Here is an 11,901-nt window from a genome sequence, read left to right on the forward strand (position 1 = left end):
GAAAATAACATTTTTGCATTTTAAACTATCTTAAGATGTGCTTTGTCTAACTTCCAATAATTACTGAATCTGCTTAGTTGCAGGTTATTTTTTTTAAAGAAGAGAAAAAAGCACGATCTGATGAGTTAGTCAGCATTTTCTCTGGTTGCTGCTGCAGCACCAGCAGTGCCTCTCAGCCACTGCCCAACCCCTGTGCACATTCACATTCTTACAGCCAACCTCCACAGTCGTTTCTTTCTGTGCAGGGGGAGCAGTGCAACATCGTACCTGATAACATCGACGATATTGTGGCAGATCTAGCACCAGAAGAGAAAGAAGAAGGTACTTTCTGAATTACTTTGTGCTAGACTAGATTTTGTTCCATTCTCCACTGTTATTTCTAAACACAGTAAGAAAGTAACTTAGGAGCAGAAGTAAGTTCTACTTATTAGCCAAAAAGTGACCCAGTTCTTTGTTCTTTCTACTGTGTTTGTGCTGTTAGTCTCCACTTCTGGAGGAAAGACATTGTGCGTAGCTGGCAGATGGCAATAACAATAGAAGCAATAAAAGATAACTGTTGGGGGTTCAACATGAAATGGTGTTGGGTTTGTTTGTTTGTTTGTTTGTTTGTTTTTCAAATCAAATTTGTCAGGTTTTTTGGAGTTAAAATGGAGCGGTTTAGAGTGCAGAAAGAAAGAACATTTCATGTTAGCAACTAGAGTAATTCCTAGCCAAGTATAAAGAGAGGCAGATGGAAGATGATGTGCTGTTAATGTTTACTGCCTTTTCTTGTTTTCAGATGACACCCCTGAGACCTGCATATATTCCAACTGGTCTCCCTGGTCAGCCTGCAGCTCCTCTACCTGTGAGAAGGGCAAGAGGATGAGGCAGAGAATGCTTAAAGCTCAGCTGGACCTCAGTGTGCCCTGTCCTGATACCCAAGATTTTCAGCCGTGCATGGGTCCAGGCTGCAGTGATGAAGGTAATTGAGAGGAAAGGGTAGAGGGGAAGAACTCTGCATGGGGCCGCTCTTTTCTTTTGAAGTTCTTAGAAGGTATTTGTTGCTGTATGATCTGAGTTATAGCAAAAACAAGAATAACCGTGGAAGAATACAAATGCATACAGTCTGTGATGAGCTCTGCAGTTTAGCTGAGTGGGTGCACGGAGCACACAGAAGTGTGAAGGAGAGGAGTAAAGTGAGCAACAGAGAAGATGGGATGCGAGGGGCAACGGTGAAATGACTGCACATAAATGGGCAGCTGTAGATTTACTGGTGGGTGGGCAGGTGATCGTGTAAATATCAGCAATTGAAACGGTTCTCTGTATTTTAGATGGTTCCACTTGCATGATGTCTGACTGGATTACGTGGTCCCCCTGTAGTGTTTCCTGTGGGATGGGAACGCGATCTAGAGAGAGATATGTAAAGCAATTCCCAGAAGATGGCTCTATGTGCAAAGTGCCTACTGAAGAAACTGAGAAATGCATTGTAAATGAGGAATGTTGTAAGTATTTCATTTAGCTTTGTAACATCCGGTCAATAGAAGAACTGCCTGATACATGTTTTCATGTGAGGCCTGTTACTGAAGGATCTTCTCTGTTCTGTGTAGCCCCTAGCAGCTGCCTCGTCACCGAGTGGGGAGAGTGGGATGAATGCAGCGCTAGCTGCGGCACGGGAATGAAAAGGCGGCACAGGATGGTCAAGATGACTCCTGCTGACGGATCCATGTGCAAGGCAGAAACTACAGAGGCAGAGAAATGCATGATGCCTGAGTGCCGTAAGTGTCTGTGCATTCATCTCCTCTGCTGCAGAGAGAGACATCATTTCTGTCGTGCTGCTCCATCACACTGCACAACACGGCCCAAGCACGGGCAGCACTGCTTTTTGTGGTCCTCCTCCTTAGAATCGGATCCCTTAGGGAAAGTGCATTATGAGCCACTTTCACCAACAGAACCTAAGTGTAGGTAAATATGCTCAGTGGTGTGCTACTCACAAGCCATACGTATATAAGCAACTCTAATTTTATGGGTGTATTTAATCGTAAGTCAAGAATGATACTGTGCCCTTTTCTTTTAGCCTGTGAGTGGTCCAGGAGTTGAGTTGCACCTTTTGTTCAACCAGTCAGCCTCATCCTTATCCTATCTCTGGATATTCTGTTAATTTTGTGGGTTCTTTTTTTTTTAAAGAAATGTTAAGATTTTCAACAGTGACAAAATGAAATGAAGTTAAATGTGGAAGGTAAATATTCCATCTCACATTAGGTCAGTGTGGCTTCCAGTTCTGGGTACAAGAACAGCACTCACTATTTACAGGAATAACTACTGAAATGTACTTTCCTGCTGTTTATCCTCTGATAACATTGAGATGTAGAGAGATGGATACAGTAGATACAGGAAAACACAGTGAAGAAAAGGTATTAAAAGCAAGCAAGCCTCTTATTTTTTATTTTCCCGAGCTTCTGTAAAAGTATTCTGCCTGTGACTCGTTTTGTCCAAAGTGACGATGAAGTGTAGGTGGTGCAAGGCAGATAGAAGTATCTTCTCCACCTGTGTTACTTTCAAAATGCACACTTTTGTAGATGACATATAACAAGTACTCGTTGCCTTTTGATATTCCTATTAGATACTATTCCCTGCCTTCTGTCCCCGTGGTCTGAATGGAGCGACTGCAGCGTAACGTGTGGGAAGGGAATGCGAACCCGGCAGAGGATGCTGAAATCTGCGGCTGAGCTTGGAGACTGCAACGAGGAACTGGAGCAGGCAGAGAAATGCATGCTGCCTGAATGCCGTAAGGATGGAAACCTTTGGGGAAGGGAAGGCTTTCAATTTCATGTGTGGTGGTCTTGGGTCAAAAGTCTATTGTTATTTGTAATATTTTGTCTCATTTTTCTTTTAATATTGTAACTTGCTTAATATTCCTTATAATGAAGCCTAGAGAGTGCAAGATAGATGAGCTGAGGTGAGGCTGATTGAGAACTGGGTGACTGGCAGAGCTCTGAGGGATGTGATCAGCGGCACAGCCTACCTGGAGGCCTGTCAGTGGTGGTGTCCCCAGCGGTTGGTGCGGGGTCAGCTCGTGTTCAGTATCTTCACTGCTTACGTGGATCATGGGATAGAGTCCAGTCTCAGCAGTTTGCTGATGATACAAAGCTGGGAGGAGTGTTTGACTCCAGAAGGCTGTGATGCCACTCAGTGAGACCTGGACGGACTGGATAGTGGAGCGGGTTTAACAAGAGCAAGTGTAGAATCCTGCACTCGGGTAGGAATAACTGCGTGCAGCAGCACAGGCTGGGGGCTGCCCTGCTGGAGAGGAGCTCCGCAGAGAAGGACTTGGGCATCCCGGTGTGCTGCAGGCTGGCCGTGAGCCGGCAGCGTGTCCTTTGGCCAAGGAAGTCGGTGGCATCCTGAGGTGTATTAAAAAGAGCGTGGCCAGCAGGTGAGGGGGGTGATCTCACTCCACTGTCTGCCCTGGTGGGGCCACATCTGGAATAGTGTGTCAGTTGTGGGAAGGCACTCTGAAACCTGGAATGCTGCATAAACTGCTTTCAGCTTCTGTAGACGGGGGGTCAGCAGCTGGTAAGAGCAGTCGTTGCCTCCTTGAGCTCCGTAAGCAAACGATGTGATACATCTTGCTCTGATTCTTGCTCTCCATCTGTATTACTCCTAAATCCACGTTTTATTGTACTTCTCATTGTGTACTTTTGGCTATTGAGAGCTAGATTATAACTGTGTCCTTATCTTGCCTTACTTAGTCTTATGGTGACGAGCAATACTGATTGAGGAATACGGTTATTCCATATTTAACATAATACCACAACTTCAGGCAACACTTTGTGCACTTCCCAGTAGCGAACAAGTCAGAATGAATGACAAGTATGGCCTATTTCGTACTCAAATGCAGAATGTGCCCTTGTGAGGAAGGAAGGAAATAAAAGTTTAGCATCGCTCACGAGATTCTTTTAGTCCACAAAATGAACAAGAAAAGGCTCCGTCTTTGATACAGCTCTGACCTGTGCTGTACCTTTTTACTCATCTACATCCCTTCGCAATCCAGGAATGTCTCATAGGGCAGCGCATGGCATGGAGGCAGCAGCATTTCAGTTCAGACCGTACTCAACCAAAACCTCACCCTTCGTGGGTGGTGTCGACTCCTGGTTGCCTCGCTGTCTTTGTTAAGAGCGACAGCCTAAGGCTTTGCAAACTGAACAAGATCTGATTGCTTTCAGTGCCACATTGCCAGCTGGTTTCTGAGGCTTTATGTCTAATTAGATTATTTTTCACAAAAAGTATCGGCTAGAAAAGGCTCTTGTATTGCAGTTTGCTAATTCTGCTTTATTAAATAATGTGAAATGTCATTTTGGTTATTATTTACTAGGGTGAGCTTTAGGGAGTACTGAAAAGGTGAAAGCTTCTAAGACACAACTTAATGATACAAGCAGCCTTTCACAGAACCATAGGGGCTGGAAGGGACCTCCGGAGGTCATCGAGTCCAACCCCCTGCCAAAGCAGTTCCTACTCCAGGTCGCACAGGTGGGTGTCCAGGCAGGTCTTGAACATCTCCAGAGCAGGAGACTCCACCACCTCCCTGGGCAGCCTGTTCCAGTGCTCCATCACCTCACCTAGAGAAATTCTTGCGAACATTTGTGCGGAACTTCCTATGCTGCAGTTTCCAGCCGTTTCCCCTTGTCCTGTCTCCACACACTGCTGAAAACAGTCCAGCCTCGCCGCTCTGCCCTCCACCTTAGATATTTACAGACCTGGATCAGGTCCCCTCTCAGTTGTCTTTTCTCAAGACTGAACAGACCCAGTTCACTCAGCTTTTCTTCATAGGAGAGATGCTCCAGGCCCTTCACCATCTTGGTGGCCCTCCGCTGGACTCTTTCCGAGAGATCCCTGTCTTTTTTATACTGGGGAGCCCAGAACTGGACGCAGTGCTCCAGATGAGGCCTCACCAGGGCAGAGTAGAGGGGGAGGATCACCTCCCTCGACCTGCTGGACACGCTCTTTGCAATGCACCCCATGATGCCACTGGCCCTTTTGGCCACGAGGGCACACTGCTGGCTCATGGCCGACCTGTTGTCCACCAGGACGCCCAGGTCCCTCTCTGCAGCAAATAAATATAAGTTACTTTCTTTCCTTTGTGCCTTAAAAAAAAAAAAAAAAAAAAAAAGCTCCTTTTAGGTTTTTCTTGTTTTGTTTTCTTCTGTTTTATGCAGGGCCTCAAAATGGACTGCTTACAGCTGTATATCTGCCAGTTAAAGCAAGGCTTAGGTTTCAGGTATCAGTTTGTAAACGTAACTTGATTTTTAACATCTTTTAGTATAAATGTACAGAATGAAAAATTGAAGAAGGCACAGGGAAATTATTTACATTTGTTGCTAAGAAAGCAATCTGCCAGCCCCACTCTAGAAAAAGAAGCAGGAGGGAATCGTCAAATAGTATTTTTGCTAGAGATGAATTCAGACCGTTTTAATGTACAGCCTCACAAAACCTGCTGGGTGAGTGGAGGTTTAATTCTCATTTGTGTATTTAGGATGCAGCTTCTCACCGGTCACGTTTGTGTGTTTCTTTTTGACCTTATGCTTAGGTTGCCAGACAGCAGATTCCCTGTAACAGTTCTCATTCTTTGCAGCCATTGACTGCGAGCTCACAGAGTGGTCCCAGTGGTCTGAATGCAACACCTCATGTGGAAAGGGCCACATGATCAGAACAAGAATGATAAAAATAGAACCACAGTTTGGAGGAACAGCGTGCCCAGAAACTGTGCAACGTACAAAATGTCGAGTGAGGAAATGCCTGAGAGGGCCGGGTATGGAAAAAAGGCGCTGGAAGGAGGCCCGCGAGAAGAGAAGAAGCGAACAAGCGAAAAAGAACACTGACAGTGAGCAATATCCAGGTGAGGGTGAAACCATTGGTTAGTGTGCTCGTGTCCGGCTTTCTGATAACTGGGAAGAATTTGTGAGCAGCTTTTCATGCTCTGGTAACCTTTTCCAGAATTACAGTCGAGGGAAAGCTTTAGCAACAAAACAAAGTACAGCTGTTTCGGTGTTTGGTTGTGATCCAAAAATACGATGCAGGTTTAGGGTAGCATGGAGAAAGGCCTGCATCTGCCCCTGTGTGATCACAGTAACCAACGTGATCTGAACACAGCTCCCTCGGTCATTTGATTCAGATCCAGACTAGTGGGAGAGAGCTGCTCCTTCTGGAACAAGGGCCGTACTCAAGCATGGGTGCCTCCGGTCAGTAACACACAGTACCCTGTATAGGTTATGGACCAGCCTGTGAATCGCTGCTCGTTTGTGGCTCATACTTGTCTGACATTCAACAATTTCCATGTTTTATAATGGAGATGGGAAATTTCTTTTTCAATCCATTTTCCAGTGTTTGTCAAATGCACCTCGTGTGTATTTAATTGTGTTCCTTAATTACATGCTGCATAAACTAGACAATGTGCTAGCCTCAATTCTGAAGATGCAAGTACAGACATGCATAGCAGTACGCTTTAGACTTGGTCAAATGACTTTTTTTTTTTTCCCCAGTTTGTAGACTGAAGCCATGGACTGCTTGGACAGAATGTTCTACGCTCTGTGGAGGTGGAATTCAGGAGCGCTACATGATGGTGAAGAAGAGGTCCAAAAGTACTCAGTTCACTAGCTGCAAAGACAAAAAGGAGCTGAGAGCGTGTAACGTTCATCCCTGTTAGGAAAACAGGGCTTCCGTGTGCCGCACTCTGAGCTACAAGGAAAGTCAGCCTTGGTTTGGTTTTTAAAACAACAAAATATGAAGTGTATATTAGTTTTCATTTTTGCAGTGTGGTTTGCTTTTTAGTCTTGCTGGTGCAAGAAATATATTTTATAAATATTTCCTCACAAATTAACGCTGAGAGTACGTCTTTGCTCCAGCTAGCCCTTAATGCATAAAAGTAATAGGTCGTTGTGGTCATTTAACCGAAATAGACACATGCCTGTGGACATGGAATAGCCATACAGAAATACCACTTGTAGAGACACGGGGTGCATGCATATTAACAGAACTAAGTTGATGTGACATGTTTCATACGTGGGAGGATTTCTCTCTTGATTTGATTTTAAAAATCCAAAGCAGTGCCTATGTGATTACACAACTATGCCAAGGAAAAATTTCAGTAATGCTGGTTCAATAATATTAAAGGTGCATGTTTATCTTTTTACAACATTGGGTTAAGTGATGGTTGAAATAATTACCCTGTAGACTTCTGTTCACACGGATGCTGCGTTCCATGCAAAACCATCTTTGTTTCTTAAATAACAACTTACTCAAATAATCTGTGCAGCTCAGTAGCGATGTCAGCCCACAGCACAACACGCAGGGAATACGTGGCTATCGTAATACCTGCCACTGTCTCTCAAAATGGGCACAGAACTAAGAGAAATTGGTCCAAACACTGCGAGTCACACCAGCTGTCATGGGAAGAGCTCCCCGAGAGGCACCACAGATGCGGTTTCAGAAGGATGTTGATCACAGGTGAAGAGAGAAAGAGCTTCATGAGAATGGTGAGCGAGGTTCTCCTGCATCCCTTGTAGCAAACAGAAGGAAGGGAACTGCTGAAACCATTGCACACAGAATTAAAAATTACAAGTTGATACAAGAACATATTTACATTTCTGTCAATTTCTGTCTTTTCCCTTGGAATTTGTTAGGATCTAAAATACAGCACATTCGTGAGAATTATCCACTTCGATACGCGCTAGCCAGGATAAGCATCTTCCCTGGCCACTTAAGCAAGAAACTGTCTGAAATTAGCTCCCAACCACTCTGATCGCCTTTTCTATTTTACGCCTTCTACTGAAGAGTTCAGCTGTTATCCCTGCATTTAGTGAGGTGTGGGGCTTTGAGGTTCACTTGTGCTGGAACATAATACTGTCCCGCACACTGAACAATTTAACACTGAAGATAAGGGGTGAAGGTGACAGGTTATCTCGCTCTGCAGGAAGGGCAGCGTACACCTGTGTCTCTACGTGAATAACAGCAGTGCACTGAAAATAAAAGACTGTTGATGCTAACATAACCTTAAAGAAAACAAAAAACTGGGAGAAATGAATGGAGAGGCATTTATGTTACAGTCTCTTTAGACCAGCCTTAACCAACTTACTTCTTTAATGCTCTGCCACGATCCTGACAGCCCCACACCGAGGCGCTGTGTCCGCGTTTGCTGTGAGCTACAGTGGGCTGGGGCTGTGTGACCTAACGGCCGCTGCGCTGGGATCTGCTGGGCAGGCTGCATTGCACCGCAGGGCTTCTCACCAGCACGTCAGCACTGGACTCTGCAAGGACTGCTCAGGACTTCGCGGCTGCTGCGTGCTGCCCTTGAGGTATTTGATTGCTGTTCTTAGGCCTGGAATGAAGGGAGAGCTGGGGAAATAATGGACAAGGGCAGTGCTTGGCCTCTTGCGATGCTGCTGAATGAAGTGGGTGCGAGCGCTTAGTGAGCCAAACCGGGAGAAAAACAAAAAAGCCGTTTCATGCTAAAACCAAACACTTCACATTTTGCACAGCTTGGCTCATTTTGATAATAGTTATCAAGCTAGTTTGCCTCCTCGTGCCTATTGCCAAATTCTATCCCTATAGCGCTATCATTACACTGTAGCACGAAGAGCGTCCCTGAGTAATATAGTTGTCACCTTACCTTGCAGTTATCCAGTTAACGACCACAAAACAAAACAAAATTCCATGCAGTGATAAAGACTATCAAACAGTGACCAGTCGAGCACGTGTCAGGTCGAGAACAGATGGTTGTAGAGAAGGGCCAGGTGCCCAGCCGGGCAGGGCTGCAGACCAGAGCATTCAGCACTTCTGCGAGCTGCTGCTGTGAGCTGAGAGGCCAGCAGCTGAGGTGGGTCGGCAGCAAAGCGGCCCTTCGGCGGTACGAGCCGTGGCAGTGGTGGTGTGTGTGGAGCTGGGGGAGCCGGGGCTGGGGGGACAGAAGAAGAGCATGTCTTGAATGGAAAAAAATGATGTGATTTTACAGAGCACATTTTTTCTCATGCATCCTGGCCAGCTGTCCATGCTAATCCTGCAGAACCGTGCCAGCTTCTGCAAATAATCCATTAAAATTAACGGTGTCTTTATTTTCATAGTTTTTCTGGTTCAACAAGCTGTTTTATCTGTTAATGATTCCCTTTGCCAAGGGCTGTGCAGTCCAGATGTACCTTCAGGCACGTAGGAAATGCGCAGCGTTCTTCTGAGCGCGCTTACCAACATGCCCACACGACATGAACCGGTCCAGCTTTCCTTTCACTGCGGTTCTTGCTGATTGAATGCTTCACAGACAGAACTGTCTTGTAGTGAGGAGCTCCTCAGTGTGATTCCCAGTCATTTCTCTTAGGCTCATTAAACTTACCATTGTAGGATTTTTTTTCCCACCTCGCTAATCCGTGCAGTGACAACGTGGGTTGCATTTGGGCAGAAATGTCTGATCAGTCCTGCTTCGGCTCATCTCTTCGCACTGCTCTTCTGTCAGAACACTTCACAAGTCACCTGTCTTTCTTCTAACTTGATAACGAAAAAATATTTAAGCTTGTTACATTTTGTAAAAAAAGGAACAAACGAAAACAAATAAACAAAAAAATGAGGTTGATTTTCTATTCAAAAAAAAGCTCTAACGAACAATATGTACAAGAACTGCGTTGTTACTGTAAACTTTCTAGCAGTGTAAAGCCACTGGCTATCAGTCACTAGAAGTGAGAACTTTGGCCTCATGACAGTACTGCTGAACTGAAAGCACAGACATCGCTCCGCTTTTGTAGCGCTCAGCTGTCAGCTCTTAGCGCTGTGTGTACGGTGTTCCTTTCTAATGTACCAACTGTAGGAGCTTCACGTGTGATACAAAAGAGAAGCTAGGGCCTAACAACTGTACCGTAGGACTCTGTGTGTGCAGCATAGCATTTAAAACAAGGTTTTGTTTGATTGCATTTTAGCTTTCCTTCACTGTTTCTGTTTGCTGTGGGATTACAGGAAGGCTACCATGAGTATTTCTTACCAAAGTCTTGTGTAGATGTTCCGTAGCTGTCCGGCTAACACCGTATTATTTTGGAATAAAGACATCTTTACTATGAAATGTAGCTCTGTGTGCAGTGTGCCTCTGTTCCACGAGTACAATTACGTAACTCAGAAACCAACCACACGCTGATCGCATAGGGAATCAATGCTCTTATTTGCATTTAGTCCTGTTCCAGTCGGCAGGATATGTGGGATGAGCTGGATTTTTATTTGTTACATCTAGTCATTATTTCCACTTGGAAATTACTTGTACAATGTTTTTATTGGCAGTTTGCAACTAATTAAAAAATTGCCAGGTAGCTTAGCCTCTTTATTGAAATTATTACTCTCATGCTGATATTTTTTTTTTTTATAAGGAGAAATTATTTAAAAGAGCAGACGATACACAAATTGGGAAATTTTTCAAAACAAGCTTTCAGAAGCCCTCAGATTTTGTGCAGCTTCCTTCCTGCTGTGCTTCAGGACAGCAGGCTGCTGAGGCACAGTGCTGTGGCTTTGTTACCGTCGCACAGAAACGCCCAGTGACTGGCAGGCAGGCTGGAGGTTTCTGCAACCAATGCTGCACAAATGCAATTGTAAGTGAATCTTGCAGCTAAAAGTCACCAGTGTTTCTTTTCCTGGAAAAACCCCTGTTCTAAGTTGGCAGCATAACAAGGCTGAGATGGCACGACATGTGGCTGCTTATGGGTAACACGATCAGTGGCACTGATAAGCGAGGGCACTCCCGTCCAGTAGAAGTCCCCTGGAATGTAGCTGCTCCCAACAGAAGAATGTTCAGCATCTCCAAGCAGCTGCTTCAAGACAGCTTTGTCCCCAGGTACAGCTCAGCACCAGGCAGCGCTGCTCACTTGCAAGCAGTGCCTGTGGGTTGGGCAGCACTGCCCCAGCAGCACTGGGCTGCTTGGAAAGGAAAAACAAAAAGCAAACCTCTTCTTTTGGTTGCTCAACCATGAATGATTTAGCTGCTATTAAGAGCACAAAGCCAGAAATCGCCTTCTGCAGTCCTGCTGCAGCTTGTTGGGGAACAGTGGAGCTCCAGTAAAAAAAAAAATAAAAAATAAAAGAGAAGTCTGGCCTGGCAGGGCTGCTGGCACCACTATGTACAGCCCACGGACTGACTGTTGGAAGGAGAACTTGCAGTGCCCAGTGCCCCAACTGCTCTTTCTGCAGTGACAGTGTGAAGGAAGGTGAATTCAGGGAGCAGTTCTGTAATGTTCCTCATACCGAATGGGAAGACATCCGGGGCAGCAGTTACGCTGTTACAGCCCGTAGAACTTGATCTCAAGTGTTCTTGCTCACAAGGGCTCCCAGGCAGTAAATGCCACCCGTGCCGTGACTGCTGGGGACCCACTGGGCTGCAACTGCCAGTCCTCAACCGTGATCTGTAACACGGATGGATGCTCTCTGTCATTAGAACTCATCTGCCATCCTCGGGGTCTTTGACACTGAGTTGCTGAGGCAACACAAAAAGCTAATAAAACCCTGAAATTGCGCAGGGCTCTTTGCTGAAGCCTAACATTTCTTTGTCAACTATAACTGATGTCTACTATTTCTGATGTATTACTGCCACACACTGTCATACGGCTGTGCTCCTACCTGACTGCAAAGCAGACGCACACACGTGTGGTACACAGCATGTGCACACTGAGATTTCTTGTGTCTTGCTCTATGTGGGCAGCAGCACCCCAACCACTGGAAGGAAAACCCTTCCCAGCAAATTGGAACGTCCTTAAGAATCTTTTGGAATCTTTTGCAGCCAACTTCCAGGCACTTAGCAGTTTTTGCTCCGTGTGCAAACCCATTTAAGATCTTGATTGCAATGCTTTCAATGTTGGCACTCCGTCGCATTGTGCAAAACGAAGCAATTACAGGGCTCCTGAGCCGCAC

At 45.4% G+C, this 11,901-nt stretch overlaps 1 protein-coding gene across 1 annotated transcript in view; it reads left to right on the top strand.

Annotated features, from left to right (window-relative positions):
* Nucleotides 1–6,679, top strand: part of SPON1 (spondin 1) — a gene marked incomplete at both ends in the record, with an annotated part of 182,770 nt that extends 176,091 nt beyond the window's left edge. The window contains 7 exons of the mRNA XM_079536927.1: nucleotides 246–321; nucleotides 779–961; nucleotides 1,311–1,481; nucleotides 1,587–1,754; nucleotides 2,600–2,764; nucleotides 5,609–5,872; nucleotides 6,516–6,679. Of these exons, the coding sequence (XP_079393053.1) occupies nucleotides 246–321; nucleotides 779–961; nucleotides 1,311–1,481; nucleotides 1,587–1,754; nucleotides 2,600–2,764; nucleotides 5,609–5,872; nucleotides 6,516–6,679 (1,191 nt within the window). The remainder of the gene's footprint in view (nucleotides 1–245; nucleotides 322–778; nucleotides 962–1,310; nucleotides 1,482–1,586; nucleotides 1,755–2,599; nucleotides 2,765–5,608; nucleotides 5,873–6,515) is intronic.
* Between the last annotated feature and the right edge of the window lie 5,222 nt (nucleotides 6,680–11,901).

This window comes from Tetrao urogallus, assembly GCF_951394365.1.
Source record: "Tetrao urogallus genome assembly, chromosome: 6".
NCBI lineage: Eukaryota > Metazoa > Chordata > Aves > Galliformes > Phasianidae > Tetrao > Tetrao urogallus.